This window comes from Netta rufina, assembly GCF_964035555.1.
Source record: "Netta rufina genome assembly, chromosome: 6".
Classification (NCBI taxonomy): Eukaryota; Metazoa; Chordata; class Aves; order Anseriformes; family Anatidae; genus Netta; species Netta rufina.
Window position 1 is genome coordinate 23,834,300 of NC_140129.1, and position 18,260 is coordinate 23,852,559.

At 50.8% G+C, this 18,260-nt stretch overlaps 1 protein-coding gene across 2 annotated transcripts; it reads left to right on the plus strand.

Moving 5' to 3' along the window:
• The first annotated feature begins 159 nt into the window (after nucleotides 1-159).
• On the plus strand, nucleotides 160-17,803 carry STK11IP (serine/threonine kinase 11 interacting protein). 2 transcript variants are annotated; one of them, XM_084288916.1, is made up of 24 exons: nucleotides 160-303; nucleotides 411-613; nucleotides 2,317-2,391; nucleotides 2,699-2,794; nucleotides 3,740-3,847; nucleotides 4,052-4,123; nucleotides 5,018-5,147; nucleotides 5,328-5,431; nucleotides 6,066-6,155; nucleotides 7,217-7,258; nucleotides 7,765-7,932; nucleotides 8,226-8,307; nucleotides 8,416-8,772; nucleotides 8,952-9,142; nucleotides 10,016-10,126; nucleotides 10,500-10,695; nucleotides 12,194-12,688; nucleotides 13,476-13,591; nucleotides 13,781-13,878; nucleotides 14,065-14,243; nucleotides 14,485-14,569; nucleotides 15,012-15,094; nucleotides 16,272-16,498; nucleotides 16,838-17,803. In XM_084288916.1, the coding sequence occupies exons 1-24, from the start codon at nucleotides 255-257 to the stop codon at nucleotides 16,976-16,978; spliced, it is 3,498 nt and encodes a 1,165-aa protein (XP_084145042.1). In that variant the 5' UTR covers nucleotides 160-254; the 3' UTR covers nucleotides 16,979-17,803. The 2 variants fall into 2 exon arrangements, with proteins under 2 accessions (XP_084145042.1, XP_084145043.1); XM_084288917.1 differs by lacking the exons at nucleotides 16,272-16,498; nucleotides 16,838-17,803 and adding an exon at nucleotides 15,552-16,254.
• Nucleotides 17,804-18,260: the final 457 nt, after the last annotated feature.

An 18,260-nucleotide genomic window follows, 5' to 3' on the forward strand; every position in this document is an offset into this window, starting at 1 on the left:
GGCGGCGGCGGCGGCGGCTCCCCCCTCCCCGCCCCTCCCCTCCCGTCCCCTCCCCTCCCCGCCGTCCCCTCCCGTCCCTCGGCGGGGCGGGGGACGCCGGGGCGGGCTCCATGGCAACCGGATGTCAGCGGCGGCGCTGCAGGCGCGGCGGAAGGGCGCGGCCGGGCCGGAAGCGCGGCGGAGGCAGCGGCGGCGGCACCGGCACCGGCACCGGGACGGCCCCGGGCCCTGCCCCCTGCCCCCTGCCCCTGCCCATGGCGGAGGCGGCGGTGCGCGGCCTGGCGCTGCTGCTGCGCGACGCCGGTGGGTGAGCGCCCCCGCCCCCGACCCCCCGACCCCCAAACCCTCCCCTCGGCGGCGCTGACGGCCCCGCTGTCCCCCCCCCCTTCCCGTCCCGTTGTCGCCCGCAGGGGACCTGGTGCTGGAGGGCTCGAGCACGCTGACGCTGCCGGCCGGCACCCTGCAGCTCCTGACGCGGCTGCTGGAGCAGCTCCTGGGCCCCCGCGAGCAGGCCCGCGGCTTCGTGGCGCTGCCCTCGCACCCCGCCGAGACGGCCGCCGTGCTGCAGGCGCAGTTCCTCTTCGACGTCCTGCAGAAGACGCGATCCCTCAAGGTGCGGCCCGGGAGGCGAAGGGGCGCCCCCCAGAATGCTTCAGTCAGGGGGGTTTGGGCACAATCAGGGGGGTTTGGGCACAGCAGCTCAGCCCCCTGGCCCCCCGCGGATAGCTCGTGTTTTACACGCTCGTGCCCAGGCTGAGACTGTATCTGAGCTGTTTCACAGCTCGTAAGCTGGCCTCCTTCATTTTAGGGAGCCTGGAATAGAAGCATGGAGAGAGGGATCCTTCAGGGAGCTTTCTGCAAGCTGGCATGCATTAGGAGGCTGCACACGATTCTACTTGGCACTGGGGTACCATGAGAAGAGTAGAAACTAGAGGTTTGCACCAGGGAGGAGAAGGGGAGTGACCTGCCCTGAGGTCCCACAGTGGTGCTCAGGAGGTGCTGTGGCTGGGCCTTCAAATTTTCAGCACTGCAGCCTGCGGTGTCCTTAAAAGTGTTTTCTACCAGACCACTATCTGAGTGTTGTGGGAGATTGTAAAACAATGCGCTGAGGCTGTGCGTGGGGGCCCAGAGCCTGTGGAGGTCCCCTGACAGGACAAGGAAGGGGAAGATGTTGCAGTCAGGAGGCTGCTGTGGTGAGTGCTCGTGTTAACCAAGTAATGGGCTCCTTCTGTAACAGGCCCAAAATAGAGGGGAAGCTGCTCCTTGCGGTGCAGGAACCGATTTGCTTGGGGAAACTAATAATTTGTAGCAGCCTGCTCAGATTCTTCAGACAGTGGAAAGAGGAGAGAAGGAGACAAGTTGTCAAGACTCAGAGCGAGGCTGGCATCTGACACACACGTTGTTAAAACTGGCCATCAGAGCTTCCCAGAACAGCCTTCCCCTGCGAATGGCCCTGCTCAACATGCTGCATTAGTGCTGGCAGAAGCGGGGCAGTGATTCATCACTGCCGTGGCTGTGGCTGTGGAAGCGGTGAGGAGGCCTTGGGACGTCTGTTCTGCACCTGATGAGTCACTTCTGCGCGTGTGGCTGGCAGAGATGGTCTCTCTGGTTGTACTCCGCAGTGGGAGCGTTACCTGCTTCATCACCGCTTTGTCTGAACCCCCCCTGCTTATGCAGCGTCCACAGAAGGCATAAGGAGCTGGGTTTCGTAAGCTCTGTGGCATATGAGCACAGTCTTACCTACCCCGTGGTGAAAGAGCCTGTGGCTGCCCTGTAAAATGCAAAGAGGAGGTTTGCAGCTACCTCAGCCTAATGTTAACTGTGTCTTGGAGCCCAGCTCTATTTTCCATTGTATCTGCTTGTGACTTGCCTTATTTGGCTTGTTTTAGTGAAATGCACGTGCATACCTCCCACCACTGTGCTGGTTCAGCTCAGCTGCTTGATAAACATAGCTCCAGTGGCTAGATTTGTCTTTATTTAGTTAGTGGTGGCTGATGAGGAACCCGGCTGTCAGATCTCCCTGTGGCTCTGACAGTGGTGATGCCACATGAGCAAAGGAGAAGAAATGGAGATGAATGGTCTGGCAGTCTTGTGCTAGCTAGCATGCTTTTCTGTTTGACCTTTATTGAACTGTGGGACTGCGAGAGTGCAGATGGCAGCACGGAGAGCATTAGGGGATGTTAAATAACAGGCTCTGTTAGTTAACACCTGAGCTGGAGAAGCAGTCTGTTCATGGTGCTGCAGTTGGCGCATCAGGGCAGCGCTATTGCTACACAAACTGAGATAAATAAGAGCCTTCTTTTCTGATTTTTCTAGCTCATTCATGTTCCAAACTGTGTTTTGCAATCTACTGTGAAGATCTTCCCTTTCAAGTCCCTGCGGCATTTGGAAGTAAGTACAAGAGGCTGAATGGGCTCTGAGCCTTGCTGTTTGGCTGTTCTTTACTTAGTTTTGTGGTTGCAGAATGCCTCTACTCCTAAAAACTGGGTAGGCTTTTGTGGCCTTCCTACAAGGGGAAGTCTGAACTCCTGCAACACCTGCTTGGGGTAAAGCTGGGTGTGAACGATGGGTAGAGTGCTGGGGAGGGAGGCTCCAGGAGGGAAATAGATCTCTTATAAAGATGGGTCTGGGATGGCAGCTGCTCTTGCACTGTAATGTGCTGATGTACGTTGTCCTTACTTTCTCATCACTGCTGCAGTTGAGGTCTGTCCCTCCACACTGCCTGCGGGGTCTGCGATTTGTCTACTCTCAGCTGGAGTCTTTAACCTGTTGCAAATGTATCAGCACACTGGAGGTGAGTGTCTCTGCAGCCCGTGGGGAGCTACACAGGAGAATGCCTCCCTTATCTTCCCTACCTGAAGGGTTGTAGGACCCAGACGGGCCATGTTAACCACCTTCTCAATCCATATTCTGTATGTTTTTTTTCTCCCTTCCCCGTTCTGGGGTCCTACCCCTGACTCAAATACCGTAGAAGTGTTCCCTGGTTAATTATGTGCTCGGTAGTCTCCTCTTTAGCTGCTTGAGGATTTCTGGCTCCAGCCAATATTCGTATCTGCGAAGTCTCACTGCTCTGTGTTTACCCATTTCTCCATTCAAAGTCCTGCAGCTGATCAAGGTTTATTTGGTTGCACCTTAGCAATCATAAATTAGAGCTGATTGTAAGGGAGAATTGCTGTGTCCCAGCATCTTAACTAGCATTTGTGCCCAGCAGGTCTCTGAGACGTGAAGCTCCAACCACAAAGAGCTAATAGTGTGGCTTGTGTTAGCAGTGGGGCTCTGGGCTTCTGTCTGGCATGGAAGCAGCTGCCTGCTGGGGAACAGTGGCTGCTGACAGGGAGTGCCTTGAGAGATTCTTCTGCCTGCCAAAGCATGAGTTGTTTGACCAGAACATGTGTGTCTTATTGCTGGGTGCTTTGATGAAGGTCTGAAAAAGTTTTTGTTAGGATGAGTCTCTGTGCAGATGAGTCTCTGTGCTTAGTTTTCAGTCTCCAACTTGTAACCATTAGGTTAACTATTGCCACGTGTGTAGGAAGCAAGAGCATCTCCTTTCAGCATATCTAGTCATGGAATTTCCACCACCTCCAAATACTTGGCAATGACTTCTAAGTCGCTGATCCATTGCAGGGTCTGTGAGGCACAATATGCCATCCCTGTTCTAGACTAGCTGTTCCCCTTTGTTCATCTGCTGTTACCGTAACAGTCAGTACGAACCAAGGAACGGCTCCTCGCTTCTTCCTAGGAAATCATTTCAGCATGTGGTGGAGATCTGAGCTGTGCTCTCCCCTGGCTGGAACTGCATACTGTCAACTTCAGCTACAACTCCATCACTGCCTTGGATGACTCACTGGTGAGCGGGGCATCCTTCCTGCGTGACTGGGTGGAAGAGAGATGATCACGGCCAGAAATTGGCCACTGCTTGACTGATGCTGCTGGGTCTGGGTGGGAGGGAGTGAGCAATGTTAATTTTGCTGGCCTCTCCCAGCAGGACAGGGTTCCCATGCTGCAGTGAAGGCATTTGTAGGATCTGATCTTGTGTCTTTTCATCCCCCAGCAATTACTAAATGCTCTGAGAGTCTTGGATTTGAGTCATAACAAGGTCCAGGATTGCGAGCTCTATTTAACGGTGAGTATCTGGGGCTGAGCGCTAGTTTCCTTGCAGGGAGAGGACACTGCTGAAGTGCTGCGATCATTGACCTGCTAGGTCAGTGTGAGCCTGCTAAGCGAAGTATAACGCAGGAGATTGGAGACACGGTCCAACAGGCGTGTGATTTAGAGCTAGTGCTTGCAACCTTGAAACTGTTTCCTTGTACGTGCAGCCCCTGTCGCGGTGAGGCAGGGAAGGCAGCGTGCCTCATCGCTCTGAGACAGGCACCTCTGCTGTGCGCATCGCCGTGCGTATCACTTGGCTGCTATTCAGTGTTGGTGATGCTTTGCTGTACTCTGTGCAGCAGGTGAGAATGAGGTAGCCAGGCACTGTTGAGATTTGTTGTTTGGTTTATCCAGGCAGCCACTAGCAATTTTTTCTTACTCTTGGAAATCTCCTGTCAGTTAATTTAGGGAGGTGGTAATCCATCACAGTGATGTCTGGGTCTCTGGGGAAAGACACTGAAATCTAGACTCTGCTGGGCTGGATATGCCTCTTTTAAGAGAAGCTGTGAAACAGCTTTTTGCAGAGTTGGTAGGGCTCACAATATGTCCTTCACCATTGTCTTCCCAAAAGTAGGGAAGGGCTTCTTTTGGTAGCAAGTTCAGCTCTTTGCCTGAGGCAGGGTGTCCAGTCCCTATCATTAAAATTACTGGGGAAGGGAAAAGCTGCTCCTAACAATTTTTTTTAAAGCACTTAGAGCACCTCTAGACATACCGCTCCAAATGTGAACATTGAAGTCTTGATGCAGAAGTAGTCTGAAGAAAATCAATTTTTAAGTGGCCTTGGTGGGATGGAGAGAATGGCAGGGACGAGTGCTCTGTCTCGAGTTCAGGTCTCGGTTGATCCAGTGCTGCTTTTCTCTCTAAACAGACCCTTACAGAACTTGAGTACCTCAATCTGGCTTATAACTTCCTGTCCAAAGTGCCAAACCTTGGCATCTTCAGCCGATCCAAGCTGGTGACTCTGATCTTGCGCAACAATGAACTTGACAGCATTAATGGTGAGCGAGCAGTGGGGGAACACTTGAGTCTGACATCTTTCTCTTCCTCAAGGAGGAGTGGAACTTGAAATCTTGGGCACAGCTATTTTTACAAGGGTTCAATTCTGTGGGAGAGGGACAGGGGAAAGTTTTCTAAGACATGTCTTCTATTATGCTGATGGCTTCTTGCTTTGTTTGCAGGGGTTGAACAGCTGGTGAATCTGCAGCACCTGGATGTGGCCTACAACCTGCTGCTGGAGCATGCCCAGTTGGCATCATTGTCCACTCTGCACTATCTAAAAAAAGTAAGCACAAAACCTGGTGAGTTGGTAGATCGGAGATGTTGTGGGCTGGAAGGGTGCAGAGGAGAGACTGTGTGATAAGAAGAGAGTTTTGGAAGATAAATTCAACTCTTGAGCAATTAATCTTAACAAGGAAAGCTGATGGGGAACCTTGGAAAGACACGTGCATTTTAGTCTTTGTTTTCTCTGACCCATGCTCATTTTTCTCTATACTTATTCCCACATCCTTTTTTCACGCTTTCCAATTTTAACACCAAGTTCAATGAGGATCCTCTCCTAATGCTTTTGTGGATTTGTAGCGTTTGGAGAAGTCTGAAGGAGGATAACTACAGTCACTGTAGTGTCTGTGAAGGAAAATAGCCTACAAAGGATTGTTCTCCCAAGACTTCTCAAAGTCAGTATTGAAGAGGCTTGTGATGATTTAGGGGCTTGAGTAGAAAATACTTTAATTTCATTCTGCATTTGCTGAACAAATTTCAGGAAGCGTTGTGAAAATTTAGTCCTCTCCTGGGTTGATCAGCATTCCACTACAAAGATATTTCCTGAGGCAGAGAGAAATCCTGGAACCTCCAGGGAGATTAAATCAAGGTATAGCGTGTTTCTTTCTAATAACTATTTCTCTATTTCCTCCACCCAGCTGCACCTAGAGGGAAACCCATTATGGTTCCATCAAAACCACCGGTCTGCAACCCTTGTACATTTGTCTCCCAGAGCAGCTTCCTCCAATGTGAGTATCAGCCACGGACCGTCTGCCAGTGCTTGCTGAAGGTGTGGGGTATTCCGGTGTTCATGGGCAAATGAGTGGAACGAATTTTGTAAACCTGAAAACCAGTTTCAGTGGTTCTGTGGTGCGTGTGGTTGTTTGTTTTTTGTTTGCTTGTTTTAGGTAGGGTAATTTTAATAACCTTACCTTTTTGTAAGGTGTGCTGGCCAAGGCAGGCACAGTTGAATATTGATCTCAGATTTGCAAGACCTCAGATCTTAAGATTTCTTCCCTGTCTTCTTCATCAATTTTGTTCACTGAAGCTTCCAAAACTTTCCTCTGTTCTGCCAGATAGTAACTACGTAGCTGGACTCTGCAAAAAGAAACTCAGCGTCTCAGCCTACCTTACCTAATTATGTACTCTACTGACAGCCATGACCACCTCTTTCCTTCCCCACATTCCTCTTCTCTCAGTTAGGTGTCATCACTGTTTCCTTTGTGCTCTGGTGCTTAAGTCAGTTCTTGGTAATCTGATTTTAAATAATGAAGCCAGCAAAGACAGTGTTCTGGCAATTTAGCAAAGTAAATTGGCTTGCTAAGGGGTCAGAGGTGTTCCAGAGCTGGTCTGCCATTTATGTTAGCAGCGAATTGCTACATTCGTTGTCATCAAACTTCAAATTGGAACAAGCTTTCAGTGAGCTCCAGTTACTGGAAGCTAGGTAGACTCAAATTAGAAGTAGGGTACCAACCTTGAGGAAGCAGTGAGTAGCTGCCAAAACAATTTGAGTTCTTGCAGAAGAATCTATCAGATCTCTTCTGCAAACCTTCTTGGATACGCTTCTGGGAGTTAAAAGGTCTGTAAACAGGAAACCACAAGAGTCCCTTCTGGCCTTATATACTCTTAGGTAGCTACAGGTAAAGGCCCGATGGATAGGCAGGAACAGGGCTGTTTCTGGAAATCTTTGCAATTTTGTGCCAAGGATCCCAACCCTATGATGACCTGAAGGGAAACAGAATCAGTAGATGTTGTCCTGAATATGTGCCAGGCAAGTGGAATCTGACTGCAAATGGGTCTCTAATTACAGTTCCTCTTGGACGGAGAACCACTCTCTTCCTCAGACCTAATGGTAAGTACAATCACTGTAAACTGATCTTACTGCCTTTGGGGGTGGGAAGTCTGACAGGTTCTTGCATCCTCATGTGTCCCATAAAATCTGTATTGGCTGCCTTTTCCCTATGAAGCAGTTTGTTTTGGCTCAGTCCATGCTGACTCCTAGTAATTGCTGGGACTGTTGGTGTAACTTATTCTGTCCTAAGTACCCTTGCTGAACTTGGAGCCTTGCCGCTTTCCCTTTCATGTACTATCTGGCACTTGACACTTGAATTACATTTTAGCAAAACAAATGTTTTTCAACATCCCATCTGCTGTTTTTAAGGGACACAGAGGTTGAGTTAAATTGGAGCAGCCACAATAAACAGTCCAATCAACCGGGTAGGATCTGTTGTCACTGCTTCTGCTGAGATGGTGGAAGTTTGGGGTGAGGGCCAGGGAAATCGCTAGCCTGAATTGTGTCCAGGTTACTGTGTCTCCCCTTCACACTCAGTAGACAGCTTTCTCTTCTTTTGGATGCAGCACCTTCCAAAACTTGTGCAAAGTGTATCCCAGTCCATCCACACATCTACCTCAGAGAGGACCTTGCTGGACCGCAGTGCTCTGGACAGTTCCTGTGCTGCAGACTTCAGTGACAGCCAGTCCCCAGCAGAGAATGTGGCTGTCAGGCTCCCTCGGAAGAAGTGCAAGGTCTGGTACTGAGACAGCTGCTTAGCCATGTAGCTGGCATATTGGGTGAGGGGGCTGCAGCACCATGAACACCCCATGCTGTGGGATGTGGTTTTGTACTGAGTCTCTACACTGCTCTGTGTTAGGAAGGGGCTTGCTTTAAAGTCAGTCTTGATGTGCTGTAACAAATGTTTCATGGTGTGCTTCTGCGCTGTAACAGCCATGAGTCCTTTGGCTTGTCAGAGGAGGCTGTGATCAGATGCTGTTTTGGTTGTTCTGTTGCCCTCCAACTATTCTTATCCTGTTTGTTCCAGGGGAAAGTCAAAGTGCGCAGAGCGAGCATTTCAGAGCCCAGTGACACGGAACATGAGTCCCAGACTTTGCCTCTCTCTGCTGGTGAGGCTTGTCTTCTTTCTCAGTAACACAGCAGCTGAACTGCCTGCAGTCAGAGGGGTGCTCTGGCGTGGTGACTATTTTCATACTTCCTAAGCTTTCTCTCTGCAGGCCTGGTTTTACAGCATCAGAAGGAGATGGAACGCATGGACAGCTTCAGAGATCGCTTCGGTGTTGACTGGCTGCAGTACAAGAGACTGGAGGAGCGTGACCAACTACCTGTCATCTGCCGGAGCCGTTCTGCGGATGAGATCTCAGGCAGACCTGCAGCAGCAGACTTGCAGAGTGAGAACATTGAACCAGAGCAAGTAAAACCCCAAGTATCCCCGAAAGAATCCTCTCCTGCTGTGGATGATACTCAGAAGGAGGAAGACCTTGAAGTGGATGAGCATGGGGAAGGAGAGCTGAGAGGAAAAGAGGAGGCAGATGAGCTAATGCTGGGGGAAGAAGAAGATGAGAAGCCGGAAGGTAAATGGGTCTTCACTGCCTTGTGCAAGGGCTTGGGTGGTGGTAGAATAGGTGGGTTGAATGTGGCATCCCTGAAGCTTTATCGTGCTGCCCAGCAATGTGGGACTTCTAAAGGTTTTGTTCAAGCAGGTCTGAAGGCCTGCTGTGTGTATTGACTTGTGCTGTGTCTTGTTTGGCAGTGGACCTTTGCCAGCCAGTGCTGGTGAGCCAAATAGAAGGTGAAGGGGACCCGGAGTTAGACTGGATCTTCCTGCGGGTCACAGCTAGGCATGTGATCGAGGTGGAACTGAAGGCTGCCAGAGTCCTCCACAAGCTGGAGCTGAAATGCCTGCAGAAGATAGAGACCTCTGAGATGAACTGGAAGAGGATGGTGAGTCATGTCTCTGCGTGAGCTTTTGGCTTCTTATTCCCTGTATGGGTCAACATTTTGGATTTTGACTTCTGTTAGAGTACCCTGCATGTGTTTTCCTAATGCCTGCAAAGCCTGTTTGATCATCTGTTCCACCCTATACGTATGTACCTAACAGCATCAGTATTGCTTACAGTATCTGTGATAATGCAGCAGAAGTCAGCACCAGTTCTGTTCCAAAGCTGGGGATAAAAAGACTTGTCCCAGTGACAGGAATAAGAGACTTCTTGAGGGGAGCCTAAATCAAATGAAGGAGAACTTTCCTATCCATTCCTTACCGGGATATCATCCTGGCCTTGCAGAGCTATTTGTGGATTGTACTTTTTCTTGGACAGCGCAGCACTGGGTCTAATGTGACATTTGGAAAGCTACTGGCAGCTCAGTGGGCAGTTCTCTATCCATGCTAGATGTGTGTTTTATTGCTAGCAGCCCTGTTTTGCTTTTGTGGCCTTTTAGAAAGGGAGCGTAGAAACCTTTCTTCCTCACAGTAGGGTTTTAAGAATATGAAATATGTGCATGAACTTGATCACAGGCTTCTCTAATGTTGTTCCCCAAAAGCTCAAACTTTTTTTTTTCTTCCTACCCTTCTACCTCTTGAATGTTTGTGGCTTGATTTGAGGTGCTTCATTCTGGGCCTTGTAATTTACAGTTGTACCTAGCACATATGAACTTTTTTTTTCCTATTTTACCAAATGCTATCAGGGCTTTTCTGGGAGGACTGTTCCAGGCTCACTGAATTAAGTACTTGTACGTCCACGTTTCCAACACTTACAAACAAATACAGTCTGGATGCTGCGCCATCTTTCTGGAACTGGTGTTTTCTGTCTACTGCAGGACCTGGAGCGAGTTTTCCCTGTCCTCACATTGCACTTCAGCTACATTCGCAAGGACCGGCAGAAGCGCAAATACGTGGTGCTGGATGACTGCCCGGAGCAGTGCCTGCAGGTTGGAGGGGCTGGGAAGAAGCATGGGGAGGTGGACAATTTTCCTGGAAGATGCTGGATTCTGTCTGCCAGCACAGAGCCTCTGTTCTTAGAGCACACGTACATCTACTCTCCTGTAACTATCTAGGTAGCCCATGCCTTGCTTGTAAGCTCAGGATCTTTCTGCACAAATGACCTGTGGGGGACCCTGTGCGCGTGGCCATGAGCAGCAGATTTCCTGGAGCATAAAGGATGCTCTCAAGGGGAAAACCTTGCAGTTTTCTCCCATTGGGAAAAGACTTGATGAGTTCTAGTAGTCAAGCTATGTTGCATGTCCCCAAGGAAGGACAGTTGTATTGCCTGCTAACGCTCTTTCCCTGTCTTGCTACTTCTAGTGTGTGCTTGAAGTGTTGTCCCCAGCTGTGGAAGAGAATCGGCAAAGTCAGGACCAGGAGAAAGGATCCATGAGGCTCCAGTGCCTGAAATGCAAGCATGAGTTTTTGCAGTCCCTGTCTCCCTGGCAGCAAGGTCCTTATCCTGCACAAGTTGGAGAAACCAAAAGCCTGGAGACCCTAGTTGCCTCAAATCAAGGTAGGTTGTAGTCCCTGGAGAAAGGATACTCCCTAGTGCCCGAGCAGACTACCAGGATGGCAGCTGTGGTGCAGAGCATAGAACGTACAGGAGAAGGTGATGCCCCGGTTGTACTGGAATTACAGCCTGGTGTGGAATGTACTGTCAGCCCACTGGGACTGGGCTAGGGAAGAGCCTGCCTCCTTCACCAGCAGGAATAAGCCACTTTCTTACTGTTAATCAAATGCCACCCAACTACTGTAGGACGCTTGGGGTCTAGGAGAAAATTAGGGGTGCTGGAAACTGCCAAGTGGTCTGCAGAAGTCTGGAAGAGGCCTTAAAGGTGATGTTGTGTCTCATCCTGTTGAATCCATGGCCAGTTCTGGCACAGAGACTAGTTTGTTCTAAAACACCTTTGCTAATGGAGGTTTTTGGTGAATCTGCTCCAATACTTCAGATACAACTTTGGCTGTTAGGTGTCAGAAGAACAACCCCAACCTAAGTCTTCCTAGCTGTAATCTTGAGCTTGCTCTTGCTTCCCTTATGGGGAGTGATTTATTTCTTTTTTTGTACTGGAGGGCTGTTCTCCCCCCACAGCTAGTCCTGTGTTCTGTCCACTAGACTAAATAAGCTCAACTCCCTAGATAATTTGCTTGTCACTCATACCTCATACAATCCAGTTATTCTTGCTGGTCTCCTCTGTACTCTTCCCCACTTGTCCACATTTTTCTTTGGCTGTTTGAAATTAGATGTGGTATTTTCGCTGAGGCATTGCTAGTGCTGAATAAGCATCTTCTGATTGCCGAATTTTTCAAAGCTCAGGTTTTATCTGAAGTGTCAGAGGAGTGTTAGCTTGGAAGATACTTCTGGTATGTGGAAGTATCCTGAGATTGGAGAACTTTGCAGTGAGGGTAGAGGTGCTGTCCTGGTGGCTGCACTTTCCTTTATCCTGGGACATGTTCTTCTTCCCCCAGAGATAGTGGGAGTTCCAGGATCCAGCTCAGACTGTGGTGTGGGTGAAGTGAGCTTCAGGAATTGGGGTCAGGAGGGATGAGGACAGCTGGAGAACAGACACAGTGGGCTTGTAGGTTGGCTGGCCGAGGATAAACCAATTTGGGATGGAGGTGACTAAGAATGGTTGGATTAACTGAGTGTGAGTTGGGGCTTCAAAGGCAGTGTGAGCATTTGTGGATGTGAAGCGGAAGAAAGAGGTGAGTCAAAGAACTGATGGTAGTTTCAGTTTCAGCTGCAGTCACCCTAGTTCCGAACATGGCTGTTTTGGGTGGATGCTGACACTGCTCTAGAATTTCTCATAGATTTGCCAAGGGGAGGTGAGTCAGATACAGGTTCTGAATAGAGCTGCTCAACAAGCTTCTTAGGTCATGCTATACCTAACCAGCTTTAAAAATCTGCTTTGAAAGGGGTTGCTTGTGGTTTGCAGAGGTTAAGAGGAAAGGAGAATCTTGTTGCATGAGAGCTATGTTGTGTTTTTCTGTATCCCTTCTGAAATCTTCCACAGATGCTGCAGCAGGTGGTGAGCCCATCGCCTGTCCCAGCTGTTCCAGTGACCATGTGGTCATCCTGCCTTCGGAGGTATGCTCCAGCACGCCCCTGCCGCCCAGCTGTGATGGCACAAGTGAGGACCTGTCAAACTCCCTCCTGGAAGGGGGCAGCCAGCAGGAGGGCCCAGAGGAAGCACCTGCTCTGGCCAGTGAGAGTGGGAAGTTCTACATCGGTGGGGAGGACAGCTCGGAGGTGGATACCAGCACCAGCACCAGGACCCCGGAGCTGAGTGGCGAGCACGACGGCACTCTCCATTCCGCTTCCCGCAGCTTGGACGGGGTCTGTGGGAATAAGGAGCTGAGCATGAAGAGCCAGCACTTCTCCCTCAGCCGCACGGACACCAACGGGGGCAGCATGATGGGGAGCTATCATTACAGCGTTTCTCGCGGGCCCACTCCTTCCCAGCTCTCTCTGAACTCCGAGTCAGAGGAAACGTGGAACCTCAGTCCCCGTGAGTATGTCAGAGCTGTGCGGGGTTTAGGGGTGTTGGGTGCTGGTGCTTGCTGGCTGCACTGCCTCCTGCTTCGTGTGGGAGGAGATCATCAAACACGAGCAGCAGTGATGGATTCTTGTGAGCTGGGTGCTTCATGCCCCTCTGTTCAGCTCTCATGCCTGAAGGTAGGGAAAACTGAGTCAGCTCCTAATCCTGAGTATCGCTCACACTGAGTAATTGGATCTTGCTGCGGGAGCTCTGTGACACCAGTCACTTGGGTCCCTGTGGCACTAGCAGGCTGCCAGCTGGAGCATCACCGCTGGAGAACAGCAGTCAGTTTCTGGTTGTAGGTTCTGGCCTAAGCGTGGTGTGAGGCTAGCATGTTTATAGGAGGCTGTGGTTAGTGGTTTTACAGACACTTGTGTTCTTCCCAGTGGGTTTTGTGAGCTCAGATGACAAAGCTTGTCCAAAAGAAGAGACTGTGTGCTGGCTGTGAGACCTGTCCTGTAAGATAGCAGTTAACAGGCGGTCTGTACATACAGGCAGAGACTGCTTTTGCTTGGGTATTAGTATGAAAAGCCTCGTGCACCTGAAAGGGCAGATGTCAGTGTTGGAATCCCCTCATGTTTCAGTATTGAGACCTGTGGCCTGGGAAGCACTAGTTCTAGCCCCTTGTATAGAGGAGAGGCTTGATGGAGGTGGGTGTGCAGCAGGGGTAATGCTGCTGCGCTAGTGCCAGCCTGTATGTTTTGGGCAGCTTCTGGTTAGTGGGAAGCGTGCTGATCCCACCCTTTGCTCTCCTCAGCTGCAAACGGCGCCCTGAACACGAGGGATTTCCGTTCAGTGGATCACCGCCTGAAACTCTACCTGGACATGGAGGTTTTTGAGGAGAACGACGAGGAGTTCCAGTGCTTCCTCAAGGTGAGCTCCTGCAGCACCAATCCTACAGCCCTGCTCCTTGGCTGTCCTCGCCACCCTGCACGTTCTGCTCGGGGGTGGCATCTGGAGACTGCAGTCTGAAGGGAGCTGCAGCATGCCTGGGTCAGTCTTGTCCGTGGGTGGGCAGGCAAGGAGCAGGCCAGCACTGTCACTGCCTTCTCTGTGCTCTAGGTGGCCATGGTGAAGTTCGGCCGACAAGGAGAGTTCCTCTCCATCCTGGTTGCCTCTGACCTCAGGATCTATGTGCTGGAAGTCACTGGGGTTATCAGGTGAGGAGAGCAGTGGCAGTGAGACCCTGCAGCAAGGCTGTGAGTGCTGGGTGGTGCCAGCCTTTGCTGGCTTTACCCTGCAGGTGTGGTGACATGCGAAGGCTCTGCTGGTTAAACCCCCCTGCTGCAATCCGAGGCGGGAGATGGGGCAGCCTGCTGCAGCTGAGGGCTGTGCTCTGTGCTTAGGGGACAACCTGCGGAGTGGCTGAAGAAGAATGACTCTCACTACCTGTCTGATGTTTCCCATCTGGAAGTGGGACTCTGCCACCAGAGCTTGCGAATAGAGTTTGAGAACCCCAAAGCCTCCTACAACCTGCTGATCAGGAACCAAAGCTGCTGTGACCAGTTTCTGCAGACCCTGACATGTAAGAGTAGGGCTGTAGCAGAGGGGAGGGTGAGGATTTTTCTCTAGAAGAGCTACTAGGAGATCTGTAGCTGCATGTACATGGCAAATTCATTTCTTGCCAGCTCAGAAAGAAGTTGGGGGAGGACCCCGCTGGCATCATACCTTCCAATATCTCTCTTATAAACTTGAAGAACTTTCCTGAGCTGTTATGTACTGCCCGTGGGCTTGCAATAAGTCATCTGCCTTCTACCCCTCTTTAGGTCTCATACAAGAGCTGCCTGCCAAGCACAGCAATAAGGTGAAGGAAATCCCCACTGTGGAAATGAATCCACAACATTGGCTCTGGTAAGAGCAGCCTCTGGGGTGGGGGGTTGGATGGAAAAGGGCGCGTGTCCAGCCCCAGCAGGGAAATGCAGTGCTCGGAACAGGGCAGCAGGAGGCACTGCTCGAGTGGCAGCCAGGCCTGGGAGTTAGGTTCATGGCAGCCGGCTCAGGTGCCTGCTGCACAGGGGCTGCAACTCCATCTTGCATGGAGGAACCTGAGCAGAACACAACAGAAGGGGGAAAAGGGGGAGCCACAGGGCTCTCTCCCTCTTTGTGGGGAGCATTGGGTTCCTAGTTAGCAAGGTGGTGGGCAGAGAAAATAGGAGGGGAGAGAGGTATTTTGGAAAAACTGTGAGAGATGGGTCCCTCCTTTCCTCGAGTAGACAGCAAAAAGTAGCTCACAGCAAACCTAGACTGGGAACAATGCTCTTCCTTGAGTGCCCCACTGTTGTATCTCCTCCAGGCCTCTGCTGGACTCCAAGACCACAGGTTCTGCAGCTGCAGATGGCACTTGCTTCTTCTACCTGCTGGCATACCTGATCCAAGGTACAGGAGATCTCCGTGGCCAGATTTCCCACACTGTGCTCTCTGCTTACATGCTTGAGCTCTTGGTATAGAGTGAACATGGCTCCATCAGCGAGATGGGGCAGGGGCATGGGTAAGGGTTTTTTTAGCGTTGAGACATAGGACAGAGTCTCACAGACATTTGGTCTTGAACACCAGGTTTGGTGAAAACTCAGAACAGCTTCTGAGAAGCTGGAAGTGATCCAAGGGCTGTGTTATTGCCACGAGCTTGAGGGGTCACACACATAGCTGGTTAGTGTGTGGGAGCTGAAAGGGTCCCTGTTTTGGGAGAACAGAAGCAGGTGTCTGAACCCCTCGCCAGCAGGACAAGAAGAGCCTGCTGGAGTCCACCAAGTTCTGTGCCAGGTTTTGCTGAGGTCCAAATGTGGTATCTGAGGGTGGGAGGGAGAGCTTAAAGTACGTTTTTCTCCTTTTTTAGAGTACAGCACCCAGAACCGGACACAGTTCCAGCTGAGGCCTCGCTGCCAAGTAGACAGGACTAATTAAACATGCCATCTCTGATATTCCTGCTAATTCCCAAGAGTGAGATGTGTCAAGAAAAACAACATGTTGCTGTAGCAGCTTGTGATCCCTGTGACCTCAGCTAGTGGTTCCCTACTTCTGTGCTGTTGACTTATTCTAGTGCTTCTTATTTGCATCCACTGAAGTCAGCTGGATGATATTTATGCTCCCTCTAGTTTATCAAAACTCTCCTGCTTTCTGCTGTACTTACTACCGAGATGGAACACATCTTAAACTTTATGCTGTGTTCTGTCCATCAGATCTGCAGCCAGGCAAATCAAGGCCAAAAAGGGTGGCCTTTTAGCTGGAGCTGCTGACTTAAATAAGGAATAGTGGTGTTGTTTATGAGGTCAAAGGACTTGAGTTCCTTTTCCTGCCTCATATGTGGATATTGCCTAGAAAAAGCTGGCTGGGTGATGGTCTTTCATATGTATGCTCGAGGAATGAGCTTGGTCAAGCCCAGGTACATCTATTTACTACCCTGCTCTCTGACGTTAGTCTAGAAATTGCATTAAGCTGGTCACCCAGTTACTGTTGCTGAAAAGGGTTTCCCCAGGGAAGGAATGGAAAGCAAAGCTTGTTTTATGGTGACTCAGGCTCCGAGCAAAGCCTCTCATATTCCCTTGTATCCTTTTAGGGGCATCTGCTTTCCCTGTGACCCTGCTGAGCACCCGAAGCATGTTGTTTCTGCTGGAGGAGAATCACCAGTGGCAGGTGCAGCCTCCTTTGGATGCAGATCATGAGGCAGAAATGCCTTCCAGGAGCAATATCCACTTGAAGGAGAAGCAGCCGATCAGCAGTATCAGCAATGTCATAACCTATCGCCTGTGTCCTTGCGACATCAAGCTGATGCTGTATGATGAGGTAACCAAAAGGAGGTCATGGGGCACACGGGACATTGAGGGCTGGGTTGTGCTCAGATCCCGTTCCTGCCAAGAGCATGTTGGGGCTGTCATCTCCCATCCTAACCCAGGGCCTTGCATCACGGAGGCAGGGGAGTACAGAGAAATGCTGATGTGCAGAAGTTATGTAGGGTTGCTCTCACATCTGGCAGCAGAGGGAGAGGAGGATATCACTTAAAAACTGGGAAAAAAAAACTGGGAAGAGCTGGCTGTGGCACTGGGGAGTGGCAGCTTGGGGCTGATCAGTGCCTTTTGAGTCTGGGCCCTGCTCATCCACCTCTGTCTCTTTCCTCCTTTCCAGGTGCTGAAGGTGGAGAGCACGTGGCACATCCGCACCGAGTGCCCTGAGCTCCTGGTAGAGCTGGTGGAGTGGATCCGCGGGCCCTGGGAGGAGATGTTCTCTATCGAGCTGCGGAGGGCTGTGTATGAGGGCCTGGAGTGAGCCTGCCCGCTGTAGGCAGGCAGGACCTGGAGCCAGAAGCGCTGCTGTGCTGGCAGTGCCGCACAAATGTCTCCCCTCCCATTTGACCTTGCTGTCCTGTGGCCTCTGCCTTCTAACCTACTCTTGCCCCTGGCCCTTTCTGGTGAGGAGGAGGTGAGCACACGATGGTCCAGGCTTTGTACAGTCACTCACTGCTACTGGGCTGGCCGTGGAAGGAGGTGGTGGAGGGTGTTCCCTGTAACACTGCAAGCTACAGGGTTTTAACTTGGTGGTGTCTGCTAGTTTCCTTCAGGATAGTCCGAAAGGTGACTGGAGAAGGAGGGAGCCGAGCCAGAGCATGTTCGGTGGTACTCAGGCAATCAGCAGGCCAGAGGCAGTTGCACACTGCGGTCTCTGCAGCAGGTGTATTTGCTGCCTTCCTAGCTGTCTCAGAACAGCTGCCATTATCTGCTGCTAATTCTTTCTTTCTTTTTCTTTTTCCCCCTGCCCTCTTATCCACAGCTTCCCTAAAGCTGCCTGCTTCAATCAGGAGCCTATTGCACAAAGGGATAAGGCACATTGTACTGATAACCCCACAGAGAGCCCACACCTGCGTGGCAGGGCATGGCTCAGTCTGCTGCTGTAGTCCTTCACTGTCACGGGGGAGGGAGGAGCTGTGCAGCTCACAGCACAGTCGTGTTGCTCATCGCTGAGGGGTCAGGACCGTCGTGGGCACTGGCAGGTAGAAGTGAGGCTTAGGCTTTTCTGAGCAGTCCAAAAGCAAGAGTCTATTTTAAACATGAGTTTTACTTTTTTCTATTGTAATAAAAGGTTATATTTATTGAATCACCATGGTTTTTTCTTGTCTTGCTGCCTTGTCTCACTATACTGTCCTTGTAATGTCTTGCATACTAGCTGTACAGCAGCCTCAAGCAGTCCCTAAGATCCCACAGCCATTCCCCCCATCCTCCTTAGGGTGGTTATTATCTTTGTGCTCCCACCCCAGCAGGTTGTTTCCTGGCTGTACTGAATCTCAGAGGCATGCCTCTTGCAGGAGCTGTTGCAGCCGTGGCTGTGGAGGTGTGAATACCTGCCCCTGCAGCGCTCTAAGTCCTCTGGTCATGCATCATCATCTACTTCAGGAGACAGTTCTGGGGCTGGCCGACGGACAAGGCTGCAACCTGCCCAGCTACACCATCCTCAGAGCCTTAGGGGAGGGGGAAGTTCAGTTTCTCTACTTTGTAGTGGTCTAAGGGCTACCTCACAGCGCACTGCTGGGCGCTTTCTTGGAATCTCCTTATTA

Bases quoted from the DNA above. Each gene is read 5' to 3' on its own strand.
- STK11IP (XM_084288916.1), top strand. From the start codon at position 255: ATGGCGGAGGCGGCGGTGCGCGGCCTGGCGCTGCTGCTGCGCGACGCC. The intron at 10,127-10,499 runs GTTGGAGGGGCT...TGCTACTTCTAG, and splicing joins GCCCGGAGCAGTGCCTGCAG to TGTGTGCTTGAAGTGTTGTC. The intron at 16,499-16,837 runs GTAACCAAAAGG...CCTCCTTTCCAG, and splicing joins AGCTGATGCTGTATGATGAG to GTGCTGAAGGTGGAGAGCAC.